This window comes from Panulirus ornatus, chromosome 4, assembly GCF_036320965.1.
Source record: "Panulirus ornatus isolate Po-2019 chromosome 4, ASM3632096v1, whole genome shotgun sequence".
Lineage (NCBI taxonomy): Eukaryota > Metazoa > Arthropoda > Malacostraca > Decapoda > Palinuridae > Panulirus > Panulirus ornatus.
This window is the reverse complement of record NC_092227.1, coordinates 70924012-70938131: the sequence shown is the minus strand read 5'-3', so window position 1 is coordinate 70938131 and position 14120 is coordinate 70924012. Positions and strand designations below refer to the sequence as shown.

The window sequence follows — 14120 nt, the reverse complement described above, 5'->3', positions numbered from 1 at the left end:
TGTGTGTCATCTCGGCCTCTTGGACGTGAAGGTTCGAACCAGTGAGTACGACTGAACAACCCTTGAGTTACGATGTCTTGGCCTGTGATCTAACCCTCCAAAGGTCAGGTCCAAGGCCAGGCCATCATACCGTCGTCATGAAGAGGAGAACAGGTCTTCTGGAAGAGGATGATCGTGGCCGGGCCGCTGGTTATAATCAACATTAGATCATGTGGAAGGCATCACATGTTCCCACCCTGCCTGCCAGCCACCCAGGCCTGGTCGCAGCGACAGCTTCATCATCTTTGTCCATGAGGGTCAGGCATTATGATAGTTGTGTTATTGCATAAATTTTCTTCCAGGGAGTGTGGAGGTTGGGAGAGGAGGGAAGGCGTTGAGTTAAATGTGTTCCGAGAACAAGTAAACTTCATGTCTTTGCATGTATGGGTAGGGAATGCATGGCATAATCGTAATATCACCCAATCTGACCTCAGTTAATGCATGAATACCTTCACTCACCACCTGTGACACAGGAGATGATGGCGCCATGCACTGCACGTCCACATTTCCGGCCCTAGTCACGTTGCTGGTAACAAAACTTGTTTACTTCTAATTGCTCACACATTTAAACCACGTCATGTGTGTGTAAAACTGAGCTGGAAAACGCTTGTGTTTCTAGCATGTATTCCAATATATTAACTTCCTTTCTTTCTCAACAAGTAGACTCCTGTGTGTGTGTGTGTGTGTGTGTGTGTGTGTGTGTGTGTGTGTGTGCGTGTGTGTTTATGTGTGTGTGTGTGTGTGTGTGTGTGTGTGTGTGTGTGTGTGTGTGTGTGTGTGTGTGTGTGAGCAGGGAAAGGATGAGATCCGCGAGGGGCAGGCAGCCCTGGTGGGCGGAGCCTTCCAGCTGACCCATCGACGCTTCTCTTATATTCCAAGGCGCGCGCAGCCTCTCACTTTAGTACGTTTGCAATTGAGTTACAGGACGGCGAGGACCATTTAAGAAAGTGTTTGGTAATTGGTACCGCGCCGGAGGAACCTCAGCACACCCGCGCCACAGTCACACGTCGTCAAGACGGCCCTTTCTTACCATTTAGCGTCCAGCGACCTGCGTCATGGACTTCAACTCGGAGAAGGAAAAAAAGGATTGCAACAATGAGATCGGCCCGCGTCCAGACTTCCCACTGGGTAAATGACATCTTCACTCCTTTCTGAGTACACTGCCGGGTTTTCATAGTCAAGGTCTCCGTGCAGAGTTTGTGGTGGCGTTTCCAACCATATACTAATCATTAGAGTTGAGCGTTTTGACAACAGAAGTCCCTATGTGTTGAATCTATGATGAGTTTTAGCTCCGGTGAAGACCAATAATATCTCTACGTATGTATGTACACTTGGCTGGTTCAAGAGGCATGGTGTCCACACAGAGAACATGTCCACAAGGTGTGTGTGTGTGTGTGTGTGTGTGTGTGTGTGTGTGTGTGTGTGTGTGTGTATGAACGTCGAAATGTTAAAGTAGGAGTGTGTGAGTCTGCGGCTGACCCGGAAGTATGGCAATGATACCAGTGTGATCTGTATGTACACGTAGACCTGGAAGTATTGTGATGATACCAGGGTGATCTGTACAAGCTGACCCGGAAGTATGGTAGTAATACCACTGTGATTACTAACTGACCTGGCTGTATTGTGGTAATACCACAGTCATATGCCGTAATACCAGTGTAATGTGTGCAAGATGACCTGGAAGTATGGTAGTAACGATGGTACCCTTGTGTAACTCGGCCTGGTACTTGCTAAGCTACATCGGTACCGTCCGCTCCGGAGATACATACCTGGGTAGCTCCGTGCTCCTTGGTGGCCGAATGAGCCCCTGGAGTACCGTGGTAGCTCGGTGGTACTTGGTACCTCCGTCCGTAGTACCGTCGTAGCTCTGGTGTAGCTTAGCGAGTGTTAGATGTAGGAGAAGACTGTGTCCTCCTCCCACATGTGGACAACTTGTTCGTACGAAGTACCGTGGTGAGGCCGCAGCTTGCGGGTGTACAATGTACATATAGGCACATTGTACACCACGGACAGAGTGAGCGAATGGCAGATGACTTTCCTCTGATGAGCTGTACCGTCGCTTGCGATTCGTGCGGTACCTCCAAGGGTACCAGGGTGGTACCGGGGGTACAGTGGATGCTATACCGCACTGTAGTGTGAACTGGAATTGTATGAAGTACAGAGCGGCTGTAAATCAAGTAAAGTAGTGCAGGAGCTGCTATGCTGTAGTTGCACCACGTGTTGAGCTATACTGTGGGTGTGTGTGGCGTTGGAAGCTGAACCACAGATGCATAGCAGCGGAGCTGGTACGTTGTGGTTGTAGTTGCTCAGCGGGAAATTGCCATGCTGAAGCTGCATAGCAGTGAAGTTGCCATTATGCAGTTGTATAGCGGAGAAACTGCTATATCGCGGTGGCATAGCGTCAAAGCTGCGATGCTGCAGATGTAAAGCGTTCAAGCTGCTAGACCGTAGTTGTATAGCGTGGAAGCAACTCTACTGTACTTGCACTGCGTGGAAATTAATACATCATATCTATCTAACGTGGAAACTGCTATACTGCAGCCCCTTAACGTGGAAACTGCTATATTACAGCCCCTTAACGTGGAAACTGCTATACTACAGCCCCTTAACGTAGACGTTGCTATACTGAAGCCACTTAACGTGGATACTGCTATACCGCAGTGCTAGTGTGGAAACTACAAGTGTGTAGCAAACACGTTGCTATACCGTAGTTCTATATGTATACGGTGGACGCTGCTATACCGCAGTTATGCACCTCTGGAAACCGATATACTGTGATGGCATAGCATGCAAGCTGCTATGCAGCAGATGTATAGCATGCAAACTGCTATAATGTATTCGTGGTGCACAGAAGCAGCTGCACCGTAACTTCATAGCTGGGAGCCGTTACAGCGAAGATGCACAGCGTGAGAGTTGTTATGATACAGCTGAAGAACTTGCAAGCTGCTATGCTGCTGTAGTTGTATAGTAATGATGCTGCTATACCCTGATCGTATAACTGTACAGCTTGTTAACTGCTATACTTCACTTGAATAAAAGGGAGATGCTACATCGTAACTGCGAAGCGTGCAAGCTGCTACATTCTAGTTGCATAGCGTGCAAGCTGCTACATTCTAGTTGCATAGCGTGCAAGGTGCTACATTCTAGTTGCATAGCGTGCAAGCTGCTACATTCTAGTTGCATAGCGTGGAAGCTGCTATTTTGTAGTTGCGCAACGTAGAAGCTTCTATTCTGCAATCGTATAGCGTTTGGACCGCTACACGGGAACATCTGTAGTTGTATGTAGTTGTATAGCGTGGGAGCTTGTATACCGTAGTGGCATCGCTTGGAAGCTGTTGTGTTACAGTTACATGATGCGGAATATGCTATGCTGTAGTTACATAGCCTGTCATGCTGTAGCTGTGTAATGCAGACGCTATGCTGTAGTTATATAGCCTATCATGCTGTAGTTGTACAATGCAGATGCTATGCTGTAGTTATATAGCATGGAGTCTGCAACGTTGTAGTTGTATAGCGTGGAAGCTGCTATGCTGCAGCTGTATAGTGTGGATGTTGCTGTTCTGTTGTTGTACATGAAGTGGAAATTGCTATAATGTAACCTTGTATACTGTAGTTGTACGTGTATAGCGTTATAGCTGCTACACTGTAGTTGTATAGCATGTAAGCTTCTATTCTGCGGCTGCATAGCGTGGAAACTATATTGTAGCACAGAAGCTCTTATGATATAGCCGTATAACGAGGAAATTGTTATTCTATATCTGTATACATATAGCGTGGAGGCTTCTATATTGCAGAGTCATGGAGTGGAAGTTGCTATACTGTAGTCGCATAACGTGGGACTTGCCATACTGTACTTCTGTAGCGCGGGAGCTGCTACACCGTAGTTGAATTGTAGGGAGCTGCTATACTGTAGTTGCACAGTATGTAGACTACTGTACTACAAGCTGCTATGCTCTAGTTGCACGGCACGTAAGCTGCTGTGGCAGCAGGGACTTGGGAGTGGACGTTGTACCTAACCTGTGTCACCAGAGTCCCGCGGTGGTATTAGGAGAGCAGCAAAGTAAACGAGCCGTCCTGTTGGTAAATATCAGAACTACATTCAAGTTCAGAGATGAGGAAATATTCAGCAAGCTATTCACGTCTTGTTTTAGACTAGAATTTGCTTCTTAAATTTGGTCACCACAATTAAAGAAGCTCAAAAAAACATTAGAGAAGGTCTAGAGGAAGGCTAACAAAGATGGTAGCAAAAGTAAGGGAGCTGAGTTACACTGAGAGGTTTTAGAGGCAATACATTTCCCCACCATGCAAAAGAGAAAAGTAAGGGGCGACTTGATCACAATCATAAAGTTTCTAAACCAGTTTGATGTCAACAGTAAAATGCTTCGAAAGATGCAAAGGGAGAACATGAAATAAGCAAGTGGCTTATGAAGAGAGATGTGAAGAAGTAGTTCTGTAGCATTAGGGTAGTAGAAGAATGGAATAAACTGCCACGAAATCATGAATATGGCCAGCAAACCAAAACAGCTGTGTGCTAGCACAGACAGATCGAGATGGGGCCACACGAGTGCAGAACTCCCTCCCCGTACTGTGACTATAGCGCAAAGGCTGCTATACTGTTGCATTGGACTACAAAGTACCTGTATGGAGCAGAAGTTGCCATATCTGACTTCTGCAACGAGAAAATGGCTGTACTATAGTTTCATACCGTGGAATCTTATACTCTAAGTTTTACAGCTTTTGGAAACTTCTTTGTAGCTGTATTACTGCAATTGTTTAGTGAGGAAGCCATTACACTGTAACCATATTGTGTAGAAGCTGCTAAACTATTGTTACATACCGTACAAGTTACTATGTTGTAGTCAGATAGAGCGGGTGATCCTATAATACATTTATTTATTTAGCGTGAATAGTACGACACCATACTGTAGTTGTATAACGTGGAAGGTCGTACACTACAGTTATGTAACGTGGAGGGTGGTACACTACAGTTGTGTAACGTGGAGGGTGGTACACTACAGTTGTGTAACGTGGAAGTTCGTACACTACAGTAATGTAACGTGGAAGGTCGTTCGCTACAGCTGTGTAACGTGGAATTTCGTACACTACAGTAATGTAACGTGGAAGGTCGTACGCTACAGCTGTGTAACGTGGAAGGTCGTACACTACAGTAATGTAACGTGGAAGGTCGTTCGCTACAGCTGTGTAACGTGAAAGTTCGTACACTACAGTAATGTAACGTGGAAGGTCGTACGCTACAGCTGTGTAACGTGGAAGGTCGTACACTACAGTAGTGTAACGTGGAAGGACGTACACTAAGTTGTGTAACGCGGAAGGTCGTATACTACAGCTGTGTAACGTGGAAGGTCGTACAATACTGTTGTGTAACGTGGAAGGTCGTATACTATTGTTGTGTAACGTCTGAGGTCGTACACTACAGTTGTGTAACGCGGAAGGTCGTACACTACAGACATGTGATGCAGAAGGTCGTACGCTGCAGTTATGTAACGCGGAAGGTCGTACACTACAGACATGTGATGCAGAAGGTCGTACGCTGCAGTTATGTAACGCAGAAGGTCGTACACTACAGACATGTGATGCAGAAGGTCGTACGCTGCAGTTATGTAACGCGGAAGGTCGTACACTACAGATATGTGATGCAGAAGGTCGCACGCTGCAGCTATGTAACGCAGAAGGTCGTACGATACAATTATATAACGTGGAAGATCCTCCACTACGCCCGTGTAGCGTGGAGGTTCCTACACTGCAGCTGTGGAAGGGGGATGTTATCAGACTGAAGCTGTATAGCATGGAAGGTTGTATGCTGCGCCGGAGCTGCACAACGTGGAGGCTGCCCTACCTTTGCGTGGTAGGTCCTGTACAGCAAACGTGTAGTGACAAGACTCACAGGGATGGTATACGTAGTTAACCTAGCTGTTCATCCTCCCCTAAGGGCAGGTCGATTCAGTTGTCCGTCCCACTTCAGCTAACATGACAAAAAGAAAAAAATGCTTCCTCGCTCCAGCAGCAGCGCCCATGACCGTCTCAATACACAACGTCCTAATACCATCTGTAACTTCTGAAGCCAGCGAGGAAATATCGCTTACCTACCATTCATCTATTGCAAATACGCCATCTGTAAATGCTTCGTCTATGGAGAACGACGAATCTAGGTTTGTCCAATGCACAACGAGTTGTTATCTGTTCGTTTTTTTTTTGTGTGTTCTTGCTTTTTGTTTACAGTAAATTATTTCTCCTCCTGTCATGACGTTATTGTTTACATGCAGTTGGTCGTCACAGCGTTAACTGCTCTCGTCTTCCCTCCGCGAGTTAGCATCTCTTCACTAATCTCTCCGGCGTTTACCTTGTCAAAGCCACACTTACTGTCGCACCCGCCACCACCTCCCGAGCACCGTGACGGCAACAGTGGAGAACCTAACCATGGCACCCAAGGTGTCCCACCTCCAAAACTATCGTCCACCATGTACCTATGTCATTACTGATGGATGTGTTCTCCATGATGGATGTGCTCTCCATGATGGATGTGTTCTCCACGATGGATGTGTTCTCCATGATGGATGTGTTCTCCATGATGGATGTGTTCTCCATGATGGATGTGTTCTCCATGATGGATGTGCTCTCCATGATGGATGTGTTCTCCACGATGGATGTGTTCTCCATGATGGATGTGTTCTCCATGATGGATGTGTTCTCCACGATGGATGTGTTCTCCATGATGGATGTGTTCTCCATGATGGATGTGTTCTCCATGATGGATGTGTTCTCCACGATGGATGTGTTCTCCATGATGGATGTGTTCTCCATGATGGATGTGTTCTCCACGATGGATGTGTTCTCCATGATGGATGTGCTCTCCATGATGGATGTGTTCTCCACGATGGATGTGTTCTCCATGATGGATGTGTTCTCCATGATGGATGTGTTCTCCACGATGGATGTGTTCTCCATGATGGATGTGTTCTCCACGATGGATGTGTTCTCCACGATGGATGTGTTCTCCATGATGGATGTGTTCTCCATGATGGATGTGTTCTCCATGATGGATGTGTTCTCCATGATGGATGTGTTCTCCATGATGGATGTGTTCTCCACGATGGATGTGTTCTCCATGTTCAGTATGGAAGACACTTTTCCAGTTCCTCAAACTCACCGTCATGGCATCACATACACGATGAGAGTGTGTGTGGCACGTAATGAAGGCGGTTAACAATGTTTTGGGTGGCGTTATAACTCGACGATGATGGTGGCCTCAATGACCTTGGTAGATGATAGGCCTAGAGTCTAAATAATCATCCAATAAATAACATAATAGAATATTCACTGTACGACATCGGCAAAGTACGAATATATGATCTTTGCTGACGTCATTGTGCTGACGACATCCACTCCATCGCAGTCCACTGTGCGCCTGCTGTACGGCGTTTTAAACACGTTATCAGTCTGACAAAAAGTTGAGCCAATATATCAACTCGCTAGGAAAAACATCCATTGATCCAGCCATCCATTTCAAAAGAATTATGGTGAAGACTACCAACCACTTCTGCTACCTCGGCTGTAGCTCAAAGGACGGTAATCACGACCGTGCGGACCACCACAGTCAGGCTCCGTAAACCGTGACTTCCATCAATGTTCAGCTTTACGAGACAGGATAACATTCCCCGGCCCCTTCACACACGCCAGACAGCCGCCGCTGGAAGCCTACTTGAGAGCGGGCCCAGTTAAACCGGAGTGGACACAGTGAGAAAGGACGATCAAGATGCCAAAAGTTTTTTTATATGCAAGGCGAAAGAAAGGACCACAGGCAGCTCCACAAATGTTAAGACGCGCTGAAGTATAACTTTGAAAACCTTCCAAACACACAAAGGAGACCATACAGGGAAGAGAGCATATAGGACAGGGCGGAGGGGAGGAACGCCTCCCCCTCCCTCTCTATGTTGCAATAGAAGCCAGTGAAGCAAATCTCGTCTCCCGTTGTAACAGCAGCTGCAATTAACGCTGATCGGGTACAAACCAGGCCCCGGTGACAGCGACAGAATGCAAGATCTACGCAGTCAAAGCACTTAGCGATACTGGCCATAACCGATGGTGTAATTGTTATTAGTGCCAGTGTCTGCAAGATGTCGATGTCACTTCGTGCATAATACTAAAGTGCTGTGCCAACATAGCCAGCCTTGCATCCGCCTTACATTACCCTAGTGTAGAATGTACTACCATTTTCATAAGTCTGAGTGTTTGATTAAGTACATGAACAGGTCAGGTAAGTGATGATGGAAAGTATGTACGTGTTGCACTGATCAGTGACACTACTCGACACCTACTCACGAAAGCGGACCTTGCTCGTCTCCACTGCCGATTGACCCAGTCAATCTCTGGGACTCACAGTGTTCTGAAATCACCTCACCCCAACCCCTTCCTCCCACTACCAACACTTCAGCTGTGTTCGATCATTAAATGCAGCAAGAATCTGACCTTCAACTTGACTTCAGAACCCAGTGTGAGTCCTTGAAGGAAAGACTTGATATCCTTTTCTAATGAACTCCAGAACTGTATGTCCTGAATAATGAAACTGAGTGATAGCCGCCACACTTGTATAGGAGTTTTGGGCATAAGAACATGGTGGGCTTTAAGGATCACATCAGAATTCTGAGTCAGGGAGAAAAAAAAAATTGTAGGAGTAAGTCCTTCGTGAATTTCAGCATATAATAATCTGACGTGGACGATGAATGACGATGACACAGTCTCTCATCCTGAAATCGCTTTGAAAAATACGAAACTCAGATCAATTATTGGCTTTTGTATGACCCACCGGATTGATGCTATTCAGAACGGTCGTCGGTCAAATGCTGCAAGATTCACCCGTATCGGAGAACGTGAGACAATACATAACATGGCAAAGGAATGAAAGCTTCATCAATTCTAATACGTGAAGACTTTTTTTTCAGATCATCAACGCTCGTCAGCGACAAATTCAAGACCTTACAAAAAAAATATCCACACAAGTAAAATCAGCGATTCCAGCCACATTATGACTGAATATGAAGGACCGATAGGACCCTGGAAAACATACCTTAGCAACAGAGCAACAACACTACTCATTATACACTACCCAACACATGCAGCGCCGGGGCATTCCTTCACATCGTTTCGTCCTGGAGCCGCCCCACACCAGGCTGTAAACAGGCGAGGCCAACGGACGGACACACCAGGGAGACCATGGCTGCCAGGAGTCTGTTATCATCAAGACCTAACCCTCCAGCTCGACGGTACGACGTCTCTGGAGCAGGAACGTGCCTGGCCATCATTTTACGTACCTTCGAGCTCCGGGGGATAAGGTTTTGGATGATGTCGAATACTTGTCTATTTTGTGCACGTCCGGCAACGTCATGGCCCCTGCAGGTCTGTAAACGTTTGCATGTTGATGTAATAACTCGGATTAGTATTACTGGAGTTTAACCAAATCTGTCGTCAGGCGTCAATATTGACCTTAGGCAAACTTGACCACCACATCATGTCGTCCAGTTCTAATGCAGTTATGGCCACATGTTCAAAATATCGTTGTCTAAACAGTAACTTGACTGCGAAACACTGATTTTCAACCACACGTGACAGGATCCTTAAGTCGTATCCATTACATCTCAATTACATAGTCAAAACCAACTGATTCCACGTATTATTAAAGGAATTTCACCTTACGTTGCTACATCATCCTCTGACTTACAGGACTTCCCTTCTTCACCACAGTTCGCTTTAGAGCTGCTGTTCTCACTTGTCTCTGGTCATTCGAGCTGTTAGTGGCTGCGATCTACTGGGCAACCATATCTCCACAACCTGACTCATCAAGTACACGTTAGAGATGGTTGACTAGCAAGTTTATAACATATTTCTAGTAAGAGATATTTTTTCTACAACGTAGCGAGTACCAACTGAACAGATGTTTACATTGTTACTTCATATTGTAGTTATGACCGATGTGTTACAAAGTCCTACGTGAACGACATGCTAAAGACATTGAATTTTTCTGGGTGTGGTTTGGGGACTATGCCCTCTGGAACTTCCCTCGTTTAACTGCATGGCTGTGTCACGACCCTTAGCTACAAGTGCAAGACGGAGTCACCATACCCTCGAGTCGCTCAGCAGTGATCAGTACCGTGTCTCTCACAACTGTCTACCGGAGAACACAGAATCTTAGTGATCTCGGTCTTTCCTTCAATTGCGATTCACTGGTAGTCAGTCTGGGCTGTGAACGACCTTTAGACAATTCCTCCTAACTCAGCAACTTTTGCCCATCTCGGAGGGCAACGTCGGCACACAACTCTGTTCTAGTCTGGGGATTGCAATCATTTTGACGACACTCACTACCACGTTCAGTCATTCTCGTCTTCCTGAAAGTTACCACAATACGGCCGACCGTCGTCTATTGAAGAGAGAGAATTGGCTGTTGTTATCGTGGTCGCTAGAGGTAAGGTTATCACACTGTATTGCCACCAGGTCTCCATCATTCTTCGTCCGTGTTATCTGCTCATCTTCCGGTATGGCTAGCGAGCTTTAATCTCCGTCCATACCGAGGTAGTCACTACTTGTCATCAACCAGCAGGTTATAGTCAGCGGCTCACTGGAAGATATGACTCTCTGACTGTAGACCTCTTCCTTATATGAGTTCTCAAGGTTCATTCTAGTAGCAGCTACAAATGATGATTTATGAAGATGTGCTTTGTGTTTGTGTCAGATATGAGGATAAGAAAGATTACAGAACTGATTATCATAGTTGCCTGAGAAACAAAACTTTTTACCGTAGATGCGGTAGAAGTTTGGCTCAAAACGTCATTTGTTTGTTAAGAAGCTGGATGTCTATTTTCCCTTTGTACCAATCGTTTCTTTTTCTATCAAAGGCTTTCATTTTAAAAGTTTGTGTACATACCATCAGCGTTTTGTTTATTCTCTAGCGCCTCTAAATCCCTGTGGTGGATAACTTGTTTTGTGGTGTCCTAATACCTGTGTGTTTATGCTTCGTTACGATCTGAGTACAGCGTGCGTGAGTTCACGTACAGTTAATATATGTGATGGGTTGATCCAAGATACTTTCCTTCTTGGCTTATTCTGTTACTCATTTTTTATGCTAGATGAGCCGACACGAGCAACTGAATGTCCTAAGCAAGGTCACCTCATTAACGCTCAATGTTTTTCTTATATTTGTTTATATTTGTTTTATTCATATTTGTTTGCCGCTTTCCGCGTTAGCGAGGTAGCGCCAGGAACAAGTGAAGAAAGGCCCAATTCGCTCCATTCTCTAGCTGTCACGTGCAGTGCACAGAAACCACAATATCCTATCCATAACCAAGCCCCTAAGACATTTCCAGGGTATCCCTCGGCTGCTTCATATGCCCTGGTTCAGGCCACTGACAGAAGGTCGACCCCTGTAAACAACATCGTTCCAATTCAATTTATCCCATGCACGCTTTTCACCCTCCTTCATATTCAGGCCCTATCACTCAAAATCTTTTTCACTCCATCCTTCCACATGCAATTTGGTCACCCCCTTCTTGTACCCTACACTTCTGACACATATATCCTCTTTGCCAACCATTCCTCACTCATTCTCTCCATATGTCCAAACCAATGCAGGACATCCTCTTCTGCTCTCTCAACCACACTCTTTTCATCACCACACCTCTATCTTACCCTTTCACTACTTACTTGATCAAATCACCTCACACTACAATATTGTCATCAAACATTTTATTTCCAGTACATTCACCCACCTCCGCCAATCCTCATCTACAACCCATGCCTTGCATCCATATATTATTGCTGGGATAACTATACCTTCAAAGATACTTATTTTCGCCCTCCCAGTTAACGATCTCTCTTTCCACATATTTTTCAATGTTCCCAGAACCTTCACCCCCTCCCAAACCCTATGACTCTCTTCCGCTTCCATGGTTCCATTTGCTGCCGTGTCCATTCCCAGATATCTAAAACACTTCACCTACTGAAATTTTTCTCCAAACTAACATCCCAGCTAACCTGTCCTCCTACCCAGCTAAATCTGATAACCTTACTATTACTTACATTTACCCTTAACTTCCTCCTTTCACGCACTCTTCCAAAATCTAGTCGCCATCTTCTGCAGTTTCTCACTCGAATCTGCCGCCATCGCTGTGTCGTGAGTAAACAACAACAGACTCACTTCACAGCCTCCTCCTCCTCTACTGACTGCATACTCGCCCCTCTCTCCAAGACTTTTGCATTTACCTCCCTCACCACACCATTTATGAAAAATTAAACAGCCATGGTGAAGTCACACACCCCTGCCGTACACCAACCTTTACTTGAAAGAACTCACTCTCCTCTTTTCCCGCTCGTACACAAGCCTTGCACCGTGGCTAAAATCTCAATGCTTCTAGCTGCTTTCCTCCCACACAGTAAATTCGTTAAGACCTACCACAAAACATCTCTATCAACCCAATCACATGCATATAAAGTTCCCATTTATGCATCTGTTCTACTTTTGAAAAAGTTCTTGGATACAACATCATTGTCTGCTATCCAATACTATAAACAATATATTTTGCCTGTCAGTATGTGACTGTAAAAGGCATTCTATTTGTTGAGTATGATTTAATACCCTATAACTCAGTAGATATTATAGGCATATAGGTATTGCAGTCCTTGCCACTGGACAGGCTGGGAGGACTTCTCTACAATGTTTCCTCTTCTTCTGCTTGGTTGAATTTACCACGAAACTTTCGTCCTAGTATTGATGTGGCGTAAGTTTCCGCTCACCTGAACACTGTATTAATAGTATTTCCCTTAGTCTGTGAACCTTCTTTCTTCATATCTCATTTTCTTTAAATAAAAGTTAAAGGATAACGTAAAAGGATCGTATTGTTATGTTCAAGAGATCAAGCAGGCTGTGACATCTTATTACACGACGAAATCTACAGCTCCCCTCACACTCAGCCTGACCTGAAAAGCTGACATGATCCCAGTGTACAGATAATGCCTACTAATATTCCTTCACCTCACCCTTTCCTTTTCCACATCTGTGTTTCTTGCATTTCCCTGGTCTGCTCTCTACTGGCTGATGTTTGTTACCTCTTTTGGCTTTTGAATCCATCATGTTTCTTTCATCGTTGCTCATAACTGAAACTAATAAATTGGACAGAATTCAAAGCCACGTGACCAGTAAATCTGGGGAACTGGAAGACATGGACTGTCGTATAAGAATGAAAGAACTCAAACTCTAGATTCCAGAAAGAGCAAGAAGACAAGTCATAATCTATGTGTCACGAATGATCCCTGTTCTGACTGTCATCAGTCACGCATTTGGTTGGGATCTGTGTTCAAATCAGAGATGACGGTATAATAAAACATGCAGAGGACGATCAAAAGTTATACTGACTGAAACATGATCCCCCCCCAGCCAGAGAAGCCTCAGGGTAACAGCTGGACACAGGTAACCCTCAGTAACCAGAGAGTGATTATCATTGTAGTAGACACAACAGGCTTTTGGTGACACAGCGACACAGGGGCTATCAAAACACAAATAATATCGTGGGTAACTATTTACAGTACAAAACGAAAATATGTACACACAAACACACTTGCCCTATAAACTTAAACACACACACACACACACACACACACACACACACACACACACACACAAACACACAGATCCAGAACGCTGCAGGTGGCCGCATTCCTCCAACCTCAAGAAACGTCCACAGAGACACATTACCACTCTTGCAGCACAAGCATACGCAGATTTTACGCGACGAATGAGGGAAACATACGCTACCAGCAAGATAATAAATCATTAAGAAATTAGATTCACCTACAGCAATGATATAGTAGCAACGTTAATCATAGCACTAATAAACTGCATATATATATATATATATATATATATATATATATATATATATATATATATTTTTTTTCTTTCTTTCTTTTAAACTATTCGCCATTTCCCGCGTTAGCGAGGTAGCATTAAGAACAGAGGACTGGGCCTTTTCTTAGAATATCCTCACCTGGCCCCCTCTGTTCCTTCTTTTGGAAAA

At 44.9% G+C, this 14120-nt stretch overlaps 1 protein-coding gene across 2 annotated transcripts in view; it reads left to right on the top strand.

The window, feature by feature from the left end:
- The first annotated feature begins 934 nt into the window (after positions 1-934).
- The window catches only part of LOC139767201 (anion exchange protein 2-like), a 44307-nt gene continuing 31121 nt past the window's right edge, over positions 935-14120 (top strand). For both annotated transcript variants that reach the window (XM_071696328.1, XM_071696321.1), the window contains exon 1: positions 935-1167. In XM_071696328.1, coding sequence (XP_071552429.1) covers positions 1095-1167 — 73 coding nt within the window. In that variant the 5' untranslated portion in view covers positions 935-1094. The remainder of the gene's footprint in view (positions 1168-14120) is intronic.